Consider the following 13492-nt stretch of genomic DNA (forward strand, 5'->3'; position numbering starts at 1 on the left):
TAAAGGATTTGGATTTCAGCATGTTGTACAATCTCAGTTTAATGCCTGTTATTTGACTTCAGCACAATGCATCGAATAACACACAACATCCCATCTGCTGTAACTGCAGGAAGCTCGATTCTATCCCTGATCCATTACAACTGGGTCTGGGAGTCACAAAATTAACTCAATAGCTAGGTAATTTATTGTTGTGATCATATCCAGTGAGCTACTACCTGAGTTAGCTCAGTACCCCTTTCTAATTGTTCTAGACTTTACATAGAAATGGAACCAGGAATTGTACCTTTATAATCCCCATTATGGGGTTCATTTCTCTATTTGTTTGCCATTCCAGGAAACAATGGCCATTTTAAAGAGCTGAGAAAACATGAGCGATGACTGCCTGGTGCAGGCACTTGTAGCAAAGCTGAAAGTACTTGTTATATTGAAAGACTTAGCACATCCTGCTACAAGACAGGGTCTTTGGTCATTTATTGTTGACACGTATCTGGCTCATACATTTTGTTTTTCCTTTTCATAGTTTCAGTGGTGCTGCCTTGTCTCTTGTTCAGGTTGTAAAACTAAACCTACCTCAGACCAAACCTCTGGCCAATCTTTACACTTGACTCATTTGGAATTCTCTGTCATACACCTTGCTTACCAAGGAGCTGGGAGTGGTACCTGTTTTATACAAGCTGCGAGACTAATTCTGTCGATGATGTGAGTTTACCTTTCTTGTGAAATGAAGTGCTCTTAACCAAACAGTATACGACTACTCTCTGCATCTGCTTTTCACTATATAAAATAAATGGTATTGACAGCAAATAACTGAACTGTGAATATTTTAAAGTGCAATTAACGCTCTGTATCAGTAATGAGGCAATATCATATTCTTTCATTTTATTCCATCTCTGACATGCAGTAAAAACTATTGTATTCAGCAGTGCCCAGTCAATTGTCAAGTGAATAATTAAAGATCACACAGTAACAGAACTTCAGTGAACTGTAATGCTTTCGTTCTTACAAAAATGAGGAGATAAAACCTCTTTATGGATTAGGTCCTAATTAGAGAAGGAGCAAGAGACATGCCTTGAAATCTGTATTAGCATAATTACACATACAGACATCAGAAATTTGATTCATTTTAACAGAATAGAATTATTGAAGGAGGCCATTTGGCCCATTGTGTCCGAGCCAGCTCTCTGCAAGAGCAGCTCAGCTAGTCCCACTCCCCTGCTTTTTCCCCCATAGCCCTGCATGGAATCATAGAGTGGTTAAAATAAAACCCCAGGAGTGGCACTTGAACCCACTTCTGACTCAGCAGTGAGAATGCTAACAACTGAACCATAGCTGACATGAGAAAGATTCAGACCCTAACCAGGAACTGAAAACAGGCCATGGGGTTAAAGCATTGAATCCTAATCACTGGACCACCAGAGAATCTGCTACTTTCAGCTGAGTTAAAAGGATATTACTCATAGAACTATCCTGGTTTGTTATTAAGTATTTTAATATCCCAAATACAATTGTGCATGCCTTTAGCATTTGCGTCTTTAGTCAACAATAAAAGTCTTCTAGAAACAATCAAAATTGTCCAAGAGCATCTGACAAAATAGTTTCACTCACAAAAATCAAAAAGGTACAGAAGGCACTGTAACTGATAAAGAATTGATTTGAATTTTAACCCTTGCTTTTCTGCTAAAGAGTGAGTATTCAACTGAGTTTAAATTCAATTCTTATCACTGATCTCCAAGGCACTGGATGCTTTAAACATTTGAACCAAAATGCGACAGTCCTCATGCAACAATCCTCTAAATCTACGAGGGGCAGTCACAAAGCAAAAGGCTATATCTGCTATCTGATCATACACAAGCAATGACAGTGGGGAACCATTAGCAGCTAGTCTTCAAAACAAGCACTGTCCAAATGTGTTCGTCTGAATTCAATGCATGTACTACTTAGCAACTTGATCTATTTTAGTATCTGTTGGGACCTTAATTTTAGAGGCTGTCTCTTCCCAATATTTTGAAAATATTTCCATCTTAAGAATTTCAGTAGATCTTACATACTTGGCCAGGTTTAACCTAATGAGCACAGGAAGAGTCAGATATCATCATGACTGGCATTACTTGTCACCACTAATGCTAGTAAATTCTGCTCAAACCATATTTCCATTAGAAATTTGAATGAGCTGTGATTAGGTAATGCTGCAATGTGAGAATATAACACTTCTATAAGGTTGGTGAGTAAAGGCAGTGCCTCTTGTGCTGTGAGCCACAGTCTTGGGAGGTCCTAGGTTTGATCCCTCTTCTGTGATAAGTTTGCTGAGCTCAGCTGGAGCAATAGAAGAGATGCCACAACTAACCTTAACATGCCCGGGATTTGTTGCTCCATATAGATATCCATGGACCTCAATTGGGAAATGAATATGAGTAGAGGTTAGCAGAACATATCACAGAACTGGAATTTGCTATGATGCTTCCCCAACCCCCACCATCAAATAACCTGGTGACATTCATCAGCTTGGCTCATCTGTCACTCAGCAAGTTAGAAGCAGCCAGCTACTATTACTGGAACACAGCTAGTGCCTTCAATAACGGAAAGAAACTGCCCACATGCAGGCTATCCTGAGCCCAATGCAACTAGATTTAAAGGAAAATGACAAACACAAACTATCTTCACTAACGAGATTGTCACCCATTTAAAACACGAAGACACAAGACAGTAACTTCTCACCAGAAATGATAGAACTCGAGTACAAAAGTATCCACCTCAGCTTTAATGCTTCACGTTTGACTACGAGCGTGAAATTGCAAATAATTTCCTGTCCCCTCACAATGTCCCATAGAGAAATACAAACTTGTCATCACAGCACAACTGCTTAGTGACAGGACACACACTCCGGTCCCATTTCAATGACTTAAAGATGGCATCAGTTCATTCATGCTCCAGTTACAATACCTTGTCACTCAGAATGTCAAATGAATATGAATGACATGAAAATCTCGCATCAAATTAATCCAGGCAAAGAAAATTGTTCAGGATTGCCTGGCACACTTCAGCACTCCTGCAATTCCAAATTAAACAGGTCATTCCCGCTGGGAGAAAATTGAGGTGAATTCAACCTCACAAACATGAGACGTAAAAGCAAAAAGCAAACTATTTACCTTGAAGAGTGCTTGCTGAAAAACTATAACATTCACCAAGAAGCTGGTGGATTGAATGAAATCAGGAACCCGAACAGATCAATAGGACGATGTATGAGAAATCAGCTGGGAGCAGACTTCCTGTCGAGTGCAAGCTCCACAGCAATGCAGTTCTCAGAACGTGAACAGCAGACTTTTTTATTCTCTCTCCCTGTGTTCAAATTGCCTGTGTCACATGATGTCTTGCTTTGCACAGCTCAGTGCATGTTGTATTCTAACTGGAATGTCTCATTTTTAAATGTGCCAGAATCCTAAAAATAAACAGGCAGTAATTAAATCTCTTAACTTGCTGATACAGTCTTTTATTTGAAAAAAAACCCCGCACAATAATCAGGTTACAATATTGAGTCGTGGCAATTTGTGACTCCCCATTATCAAGGGAACTTGTTAAGGCAATGAAGTGTTGCCGAGAATTTTCATGAACAAAAAATCTTCCTCGGGCAGAACCACAGTAAATTCACGGGATCTTTTTACAAACTGTTTGAATCTCAAGGAGAAATATTCTGAAATTCTGGCTGACTGACTAGCTGATGCAAAAAGAAAGCAAATTAGTTAAATCATCGCAATAAGATGCAAGAATTCACCTTGAAGCACAGAAAAGATAAGCCAAAAAAGCTCGTTTTTTTTAAACCATTGCCACAACCTTCCCAGATATCAGTGTACCAAATTTTGCATATCAAGGTTTATTGTTAATCTTCTTGTTCATTCATTCCTAAAAATAGGGGGAAAACAGGACAGTTGCTGCTACTCTTGAGTATATGCCTCGAATGGGTGTGTATTAATATTCTGATGATGTGGGAAAGCTTCAGAACTATTGGCATGAGAGTGGCACTGATTTACACTGAAGAGTTTAAGCTCTCCATGAGCAACCATTGAAATTTTCATTTTTATGTATTATTGTAATGAGGTCTCCAAAGCAACTGAAACTGCTCAGAACACCAGACTCATCACAAACACAAGCACATTAGCCCTGTTGATAATGCAAGAACACCAGTGGCAACAGCACCTGAGTGAGTGCTTTCTCTGAATCGTTGTAATCTTCTCCAGCACTACAACTCTCGGAGATCTCTGCACTCCTACAATTCTGGCCCCCTGAGTATCCCTGATTTTAATTGCTCCACCATTGGTCGCCATGACTTCAGCTGCCTAGGCCTGAAACTCTGGAATTCCCTCCCTAAACCTCTCCACCCCGCTACACTCCTAGTATAAGATGCTCCTTAAAACCTCATGCTTTGGCCAAGCTTTTGGTCACCTGTCCTAATATCTCCCTATGTGGCTCGGTGTCAAATCTTGTTTCATTATGCCTCTGAAGAACCATGAACATTCTACTATGTTAAAGGTGCTATACAAGTGTAAGTTGTTTTTGCTGCTGTAGGCCCATCTCACCTACCATGCTTCAGGCTCAATACATCACCCACTGTCACAATGAATTTATTCTGTAGCATGGAGGATAAGTCTGATTGAAAACAGCATTTTAATGCAGGGCTGCTAGCTCGTTCTTGATTTTGTAAGTTTTCAGCTCAAAAATTATGATGTTCAAAAACTCTGATTACAAGATCGAAGGTGCTCAGATAATAGATTTATCACTGTTATATTATCCCCAAATTATTAAATTCCTAAAAAAAACTACATTTTAAATAAAATTAAACACTTCCATTCTTGTTGCCCTGGGATATTTATCCTCTCCCCTTCACCGTCCTGTTATCAATTCATCGAGGTTTATTTTTATCCAGCAGGGCAACAGGACTAAATAAATCAATCTTTCAGAGACCCAACACAGGTAAAATGATTCAGTTGGCCTGCTTCTGTGATGCAATACTCTGGTATAGAAAACAGCTTTGAAAATGTCAGCTGAGTGACTGAAAATGTCGCCTTTGGAGCTTATTTTGAGACAGTTGAATGGCACCGGACTCAAGATCAACCTGGTGCCTCCTTCAACTTTTCCACTTCAGATTGACACTCCAGTGCAGTACTGAGGGAGTGCTGCACTGCCAGAGGTGAGGATGAGGCATTAAACTGAGGCCCATCTGGTTTCTCAGATGGATTTCAAGGATCCCAAGTACTTTTTGAAGAACAGCAGGGGAGTTCTCCCCAGTGACCTGGCCAATATTTATCCCTTGACTAGCATCACTAAAAAAACAGATGATTTGGTTATTGTGGGAGCTTGCTGTGCTGTCCTGTTTCCTACATCACAACAGTGACGATGCTTCAAGTGTACTTCATTGGCTGTAAAGCGCTTTGCGACGTCCTGAGGTCATGAAAGGTGCTATAGAAATGCAAATCATTCTTTATTCTTTTCTTACAGGTAAGAGCTACTGTGCAGTGCTTCCAGAAGCACATCACAACTGGAGAAATATAAATATCAGTTTGCCAGGTACAGATGCTCTAAGGTTATTGTCTGTGTAGCATTGGCTTTCAACATGCAACTTCTGAGGCAGTGCAGGATGCAGAGGCTGTGAACAGTCTGGTTCATCCTGAAACAGTGAAAGGGAAGGGGGATGCAATCAGTGGCGAGGGTATGCAGTTTCCAGTGGAGGCTGAAATCTATGGCTTCAGTATTCCCAATGTTGAGCTAAAAGGAATTGCAGCTCATCTGATACTGGATGTTAAACCAGGAGTCTAACCACACTGAGGTTGTGGAGGAGTCAAGAGAGGTGATGAAAGGTAAACCTGTGAGTCACCAGCATGTATGAGGAAGCTGACCACATATCTGGAGTTGCCAAGGGTAGCATGTAGATGAGAAAGAAGAGCAGGCCAAGGATAGTCGCTGGAGACTCTGGAGGTAACAGAATCGGGTGGTGAAGAAAAGCCATTTCTGGAGATACCTTAGCTATGATCAGATAGGTAAGAGTGGAAACAAATGAAGTCAGACAGACTGAGCTGGATAACGGAGAGGAGTTTGAGGATGATGTTGTGGTCAGCCATACCAGATGGATAATGCACCATGCTGCCAGTTATAAAAATGCCATTTGTAACTTTGATTAGGGCTGTTTCAGAATTGTGGCAGGAGCAGAAACATAAAGGAGAGATTCAAACATGGAATTACAAAAAGATGGACACAGGTTTGGGAGCTGACAACATATTCATGAACTTTGAATGGATGGAGATGGGGCAGGAGTTCACAAGGAAGGAGGGTTCAGAGTGGGTTTCTTTGCGAACATGATTTCTCGCATTCAAAAAAGCCTCGTCTTCCGAAAGGCATTATTTAGGATTTTGATTTGCTTTGAGAAGGGCTGCAGAACATAAAGAGTGATGTCACCATCAACATAATGGCCCAGATCTTCTGCACATTAAAAATTTTTGGGCATCCAGACCATTTCTGGGTCCCAACCCTGCTTGTCATAGAGTCATTTATGATACAGGAGGCCATTCAGCCCATCAAGTCCATGCCAGCTCTCCACGGAGTAATCCAGTCAGTCCCACTCCCCTGCTCGATCCCTGTAGCTCTGCAAGTCTATTTCCTTCAAGTGCCCATTCAATTTCCTCTTGAAGTCATTGATTGTCTCCGCTTCCACCATCCTCGTGGGCAGCGAGTTCCAGGTCATTAGCACTTGCTGAATAAAAACGTTCTTCCTCACATCCCCCTGCATCTCTTACCCAAAACTTTCAATGTGTGTCTCCTAGTCCTTGTACCAATTGTTAATAGGAACAGTTTTCCCTTTGTTTTAGCAGTGGGCAGACTGGCGAACTCTTACAGGAGACGGCCCAATAGGAGGTTGCCTCCGCATTCACCATCCAATTAGTGATGGTGGGTGGGTGCACAAAGCGGAAGAGCCGATCAGGAGCTAAAATGGGAGGGAGACCTGCAGCCTTCACTGTGGCTGCAATGGGAGGGGGGCCTACAGCCTTCACTGTGGCTGCAATGGGAGGGGGGCCTACAGCCTTCACTGTGGCTGCAATGGGAGGGAGGCCTGCAGCCTTCAATGTGGCTGAAATGGGAGGGAGGCCTGCAGCCTTCAATGTGGCTGAAATGGGAGGGAGGCCTGCAGCCTTCAATGTGGCTGCAATGGGAGGGAGGCCTGCAGCCTTCACTGTGGCTGCAATGGGAGGGAGGCCTGCAGCCTTCACTGTGGTTGCAATGGGAGGGAGGCCTGCAGCCTTCAATGTGGCTGAAATGGAAGAGAGGCCTGCAGCCTGCACTGTGGCTGCAATGGGAGGGAGGCCTGCAGCCTGCACTGTGGCTGCAATGGGAGGGAGGCCTGCAGCCTTCGCAGTGGCTGCAATGGGATGGAGGCCTGCAGCCTGCACTGTGGCTGCAATGGGAGGGAGGCCTGCAGCCTTCACTGTGGCTGCAATGGGAGGGAGGTCTGCAGCCTTCGCTGTGGCTGCCATGGGAGGGAGGCCTGCAGCCTTTGCTGTGGCTGGAATGGGAGGGAGGCCTGCAGCCTGCACTGTGGCTGAAATGGGAGGGAGGCCTGCAGCCTTCAATGTGGCTGAAATGGGAGGGAGGCCTGCAGCCTTCAATGTGGCTGCAATGGGAGGGAGGCCTGCAGCCTTCACTGTGGCTGCAATGGGAGGGAGGCCTGCAGCCTTCACTGTGGTTGCAATGGGAGGGAGGCCTGCAGCCTTCAATGTGGCTGGAATGGAAGAGAGGCCTGCAGCCTGCACTGTGGCTGCAATGGGAGGGAGGCCTGCAGCCTGCACTGTGGCTGCAATGGGAGGGAGGCCTGCAGCCTTCGCAGTGGCTGCAATGGGATGGAGGCCTGCAGCCTGCACTGTGGCTGCAATGGGAGGGAGGCCTGCAGCCTTCACTGTGGCTGCAATGGGAGGGAGGTCTGCAGCCTTCGCTGTGGCTGCCATGGGAGGGAGGCCTGCAGCCTTTGCTGTGGCTGGAATGGGAGGGAGGCCTGCAGCCTGCACTGTGGCTGCAATGGGAGGGAGGCCTGCAGCCTTCACTGTGGCTGCCATGGGAGGGAGGCCTGCAGCCTTTGCTGTGGCTGGAATGGGAGGGAGGCCTGCAGCCTGCACTGTGGCTGCAATGGGAGGGAGGCCTGCAGCCTGCACTGTGGCTGCCATGGGAGGGAGGCCTACAGCCTTCACAATGGCTGCCATGGGAGGGAGGCCTACAGCCTTCGCAATGGCTGCAAAGGGAGGGAGGCCTACAGCCTTCGCAATGGCTGCCATGGGAGGGAGGCCTGCAGCCTTCGCTGTGGCTGCCATGGGAGGGAGGCCTGCAGCCTTTGCTGTGGCTGGAATGGAAGAGAGGCCTACAGCCTTCACTGTGGCTGCCATGGGAGGGAAGCCTGCAGCCTTCACTGTGGCTGAAATGGGAGGGAGGTCTGCAGCCTTCACTCTGGCTGCAATGGGAGGGTGGCCTGCAGCCTTTACTGTGGCTGGAATGGAAGAGAGGCCTGCAGCCTTCGCAGTGGCTGGAATGGAAGGGAGGCCTACAGCCTTCGCTGTGGCTGGAATGGAAGGGAGGCCTACAGCCTTCGCTGTGGCTGAAATGGGAGGGAGGCCTACAGCCCTCACTGTGGCTGAAATGGAAGAGAGGCCTGCAGCCTTCATTGTGGCTGCAATGGGAGGGAGGCCTGCAGCCTTTATTGTGGCTGCAATGGGAGGGAGGCCTGCAGCCTTTACTGTGGCTGCAATGGGAGGGAGGTCTGCAGCCTTCATTGTGGCTGCAATGGGAGGGAGGTCTGCAGCCTTCATTGTGGCTGCAATGGGAGGGAGGTCTGCAGCCTTCACTGTGGCTGCAATGGGAGGGAGGCCTACAGCCTTCATTGTGGCTGCAATGGGAGGGAGGCCTGCAGCCTTTACTGTGGCTGCAATGGGAGGGAGGCCTACAGCCTTCATTGTGGCTGCAATGGGAGGGAGGCCTGCACCCTTTATTGTGGCTGCAATGGGAGGGGGGCCTGCAGCCTTTATTGTGGCTGCAATGGGAGGGGGGCCTGCAGCCTTCACTGTGGCTGCAATGGGAGGGGGGCCTGCAGCCTGCACTGTGGCTGCAATGGGAGGGGGGCCTGCAGCCTTCACTGTGGCTGCAATGGGTGGGGGGCCTGCAGCCTTCACTGTGGCTGGAATGGGAGGGGGGCCTGCTGCCTTCATTGTGGCTGCAATGGGAGGGAGGCCTGCAGCCTTCATTGTGGCTGCAATCACCTGCAGTGATTGGGACACAAGAGGGAGCAATGGAACAAGGGAGAGATGAAGCTGGTGATGCTGGAAGACATTTCTTTAACCTGAGCACTCTCTGTGTCTCCATGAGGGACTATTGCAATGGCAGGCCTGAGTGTACCGCTGACCACAGACTTCCCGTTTTCACCAAATAAATGCCAGATGTAATGTAAATCTGAAGCCGCTCTGACCTCCCACTGAGCACTCGCCTCCTGTGAGCTGACGAGTTATGCACACCTCAGGGGTCCCGATCACCTCTGGGAAAATTGGGATTCCTGGGGGAAATTCCTCTTAATGACGTCCTCAGCTACCTTAAATGGCTTCCTGCCACTGCTGGGCAGATTACTGTCACTGATATGACGCTGCCTCCAGGTAAATTGCTAGGTAATGAGAGCACTTCGGGGAGCTGGCCTGAAGCTTTTTTTTTACAATTTTCCCGGCATCCCCTGCCTCAAAATCCATCACCAATGGGCTGGGAAATTCTGCCTAATAACAGCACTTGTAAGTGATGTAGTGATGTGCTTTGGGATGATTTCTTTTTACAATTTTATTTTATTTTGTAAACAGTAAAAACACTTTCAAAGAAGAAGTTATCCATCTAATTGGGAAAATGCACACAGCTCTTTCCTTTAAAATCAATTTGTGAACTAATATTTTTAGCATATAATGCTAAGCCCGATTATTACAACCACATGTATTTATATAGCACATTTAACAAACCGAAGCATTTCAAAGAGACTTGAGGAAAAACAAACACTGTGCCAAAGAGGAAAGATTAGGAGGACCGACCAAAAGTCTGGTCAAATAGGTGGAATTTAAGAGAGTTTTAAATGAGGAAAGGGCAGTGGAGAGGCAGAGGGATTTCGGGAGGAAATTCAAGAGCGTGGGTTGTAACTGGCTGAAGGTATGGCCAGCATTGCTGGAATGGGAACATAGAACATAGGAGCAGGAGCAGGCCATTCGGCCCCTCGAGCCTGCTCTGCCATCTGATAAGATCATGGTTGATCTGATTGTGGCCTCAATTCCACTTTCCTGTCTGCCCCACCACCACCCCCCCATAAACCTTGATTCCCTCATCTATCAAAAATCTATCTAACTCATCCTCAAATAAATTCAATCTCCCTGCCTCTACTGCATTCTGGGGAAGAGGATTCCACAGACGAAGATCCTCTGAGAGAAAGAAAAATTCTCTTCATCTCCATCTTAAAAGGGAGACCTCTTATTCTTAAACTAGTTCTTGTCTCCCCATGAGGAAACATCCTCCCAGTATCCACTCTAGCCTCAGGATCTTATATGTTTCAATACGATCACCTCTCATTCTTCTGAGAAACAGGATAAACTGCCACTTAGAAAGGCACAAATTTATCAGGGATAGTCAGCATGGATTTGTTAAGGGAAGGTCGTGTCTTACTAAATTGATTGAATTTTTTGAGGAAGTAACAACAAGGATTGATGAGGGTAGTGCAGTGGATGTGGTCTGCATAGATTTTAGTAAGGCTTTTGACAAGGTCCCACATGGCAGACTGGTCAGTAAAATGAAAGCCCATGGGATACAGAGGAATGTGGCAGGTTGGATCGAGAATTTGCTCAGTCACAGGAAACAAAGGGTAGTAGTCGACAGATATTTTTGTGAATGGAAGGCAATTTCCAGTGGCGTTCCACAGAGCTCAGTGTTGGGTCCCTTGCTGTTTGTGGTATATAGTGATGATTTGCACTTAAATGTGGGAGGCATGAAAGGAAAATTTGCAGATGACACAAAAATTGGCTGTGTCATTGATAGTGAAGAGGATAGCCATAGACTCCAGAAAGATATCAATGGTTTGATTGAGTGGGCAGAAAAGTGGCAAATGGAATTCAATCCAGAGAAGTGTGCGGTAATGCATTTGGGGAGGGCAAATAAAGCGCGGGAGTACACAATAAACGGGAGGATATTGAGAGGGATAGAAGAAGTGAGAGACCTTGGAGTGCATGTCCACAGGTCCCTGAAGGTGGCAGGGCAGGTAGATAGAGTGGTGAAGAAGGCATATGGAATGCTTTCCTTTACTGGACAAAGTATAGAATTCAAAATCAGGTATGTATTTCTGGAATTATATAAAACGCTAGTTAGGCCACAGCTGGAGTATTGCGAACAGTTCTGGTCATCAAATTGCAGGAAGGCCATAATTGCTGTGCAGAGAGTACAGAGGAGATTTACCAGAATGTTGCCAGGGCTTGAAAGTTGCAGCTATGAGGAAAGATAGAATCAGCTAGGGTTGTTTTCCTGAGAACACAGGAGGCTGAAGGGTGACTTAATTGAGGTGTACAAGATAGAGTCAACAGAAAGGACCTGTTTCCCCTAGTGGAGAGGTCAATTACCAGGGGCACAGATTTAAGGTGATTGGTAGAAGGATTCGAGGGGACATGAGGGAAAACCTTTTCACCCAGAGGGTGGTGGGTGTCTGGTATTTGCTGCCCGGATCGGTGGTGGAGGCAGAAACCCTCAGCTCATTTAAAAGCCTGAAGTGCTGTAATCTGCAAGGCTATGGACCAGGTGCTGGAAGGTGGGATTAGATTAGGTGGCTAGTTTTTTCGGCTGGCGCAGACAGGATGGGCTGAATGGCCTCCTCTGTGCCTTAACTTTTCTATGGTTCTATAGTTCTAAAGTCCAATGGTATAGGCCCAACCTATTCAATCTTCCTTCACAAGATAAGCCCTTCATCCCCAGAATTAGCCGAGTGAACCTTCTCTGAACTGCTTCGAATGCAATTATATCCTTTTTCAAATAAGGAGACCAAAACTGTACACAGTAACTCCAGATGTGATCTCACCAAGGTCCTGTACAGCTGCAGTAAAACTTCCCTACTTTTATACTCAATTCCCCTTGCAATAAGTGAAGGAAGGGATAGTTTAAGTAAAAGCACAAAATGGTGGAAATACACAGCACAGCCAACAGCACTGAAGAGAGAAGAGATGGGTTAATGTTTTAGGTGGAGACCCTTTTCCAGGTGCTTTTGAATCTGCATTTTCTTTTCATACCTCAGATTTCCAACAACGCCACCTTTCTTAATTTCCATCTTAATTCTACAATTAGCAACTTGATTTATTGATTTAAAAGATTTCACTGTATTTAACTACCTTTTGAGAGATAGGTATAAGAGTGTTATTAAAATTACACTATGTTGAATGCTGCTTTATTCATTAGATACCAAATTCTTATTGTGCATTTCATTAAAGACACAGTTGAGGCACCTCTGCAATCAAAACTACTCTATCCTTGTGAAATGCAATACCTAATGAATGAAACCACTTTTTCATTCGAGTCATTCCATTGTGATATAATTTCAATGCAAAAAGGAGGCTGAATCTCAAAAATAAAAACAAGCATACTTTCTTCCGACTGAATTTTCTGCATCAATAGCTGTTTGCTGATAGGTTCCCAAGAATGGAAACATGATTTTTATTGAATATATTTAAAGCATAGCTGTTATGTATGAACGACTATCTTGATGGCACTTGCTGCTGTCTGTATCCTCTCTGCATTGCTGTTATAAATCCATCAGGAGTCTTTTTGGGAGCACAAATTGGAAAGTGCATCAAATGGTGCCTCTAATGATGAATACATTAAATACAATTAAAGGAAGAACTGTGGGTGGGTTGGGGGGGGGGGGGGGGTCTCTCAGTCACTGCTCCTCAAAATCATTTGATGCATGTTAAAGTTCACAGAAAATTGTATTTCTTCCAGAGCAATACTGTAATGAACTCAAGAGTGTCCACAATGCTGGCAGGAAACAGTAAGAGGAGGATCTGTTAGAAATGGAGTACGCATTATTGAGGCCACCCTCCCTGGAGAATTCCATCAAATGTAGATGTTGAACCATTTACCAAAGTGCTTAAGAAACTGGAGAGCATTCAAATTACCAAGTAGGTCAGAGGCTTAACCCAGTCATCAAATCTGCAACCTCTAATATGTCTACAAGCTACGAGTGATGCCTAACTGGAAGTAAAGCGGCAGGTTTCTAAAAAGCTTTCCATAGAGAGAGACTTTTCCTTCAAAGCATTTTTCTTGTGAAGAGTACTTTTTGTTTATCCTCTCCCATGTTTCCATTTCATTATAGTTTCCAGCCTCCACTTGTTCCCTCAAGCTTGGCTCTGTGAGGAACTGTGAATAATAAATCTGGTTCTACCAAGTTCCTTGTAAATTTGATCAGTACTCT

At 45.1% G+C, this 13492-nt stretch overlaps 1 protein-coding gene across 1 annotated transcript; it reads left to right on the forward strand.

The window, feature by feature from the left end:
- The first annotated feature begins 6975 nt into the window (after nucleotides 1-6975).
- LOC137351889 (elastin-like) lies at nucleotides 6976-9333 on the forward strand. The gene has a single exon (XM_068016759.1). The coding sequence runs from the start codon at nucleotides 6976-6978 to the stop codon at nucleotides 9331-9333; it is 2358 nt and encodes a 785-aa protein (XP_067872860.1).
- Nucleotides 9334-13492: the final 4159 nt, after the last annotated feature.

Source organism: Heterodontus francisci, chromosome 37, assembly GCF_036365525.1.
Source record: "Heterodontus francisci isolate sHetFra1 chromosome 37, sHetFra1.hap1, whole genome shotgun sequence".
NCBI classification, from domain to species: Eukaryota; Metazoa; Chordata; class Chondrichthyes; order Heterodontiformes; family Heterodontidae; genus Heterodontus; species Heterodontus francisci.

Bases quoted from the DNA above. Each gene is read 5' to 3' on its own strand.
- LOC137351889 (XM_068016759.1), top strand. From the start codon at position 6,976: ATGGGAGGGAGACCTGCAGCCTTCACTGTGGCTGCAATGGGAGGGGGG.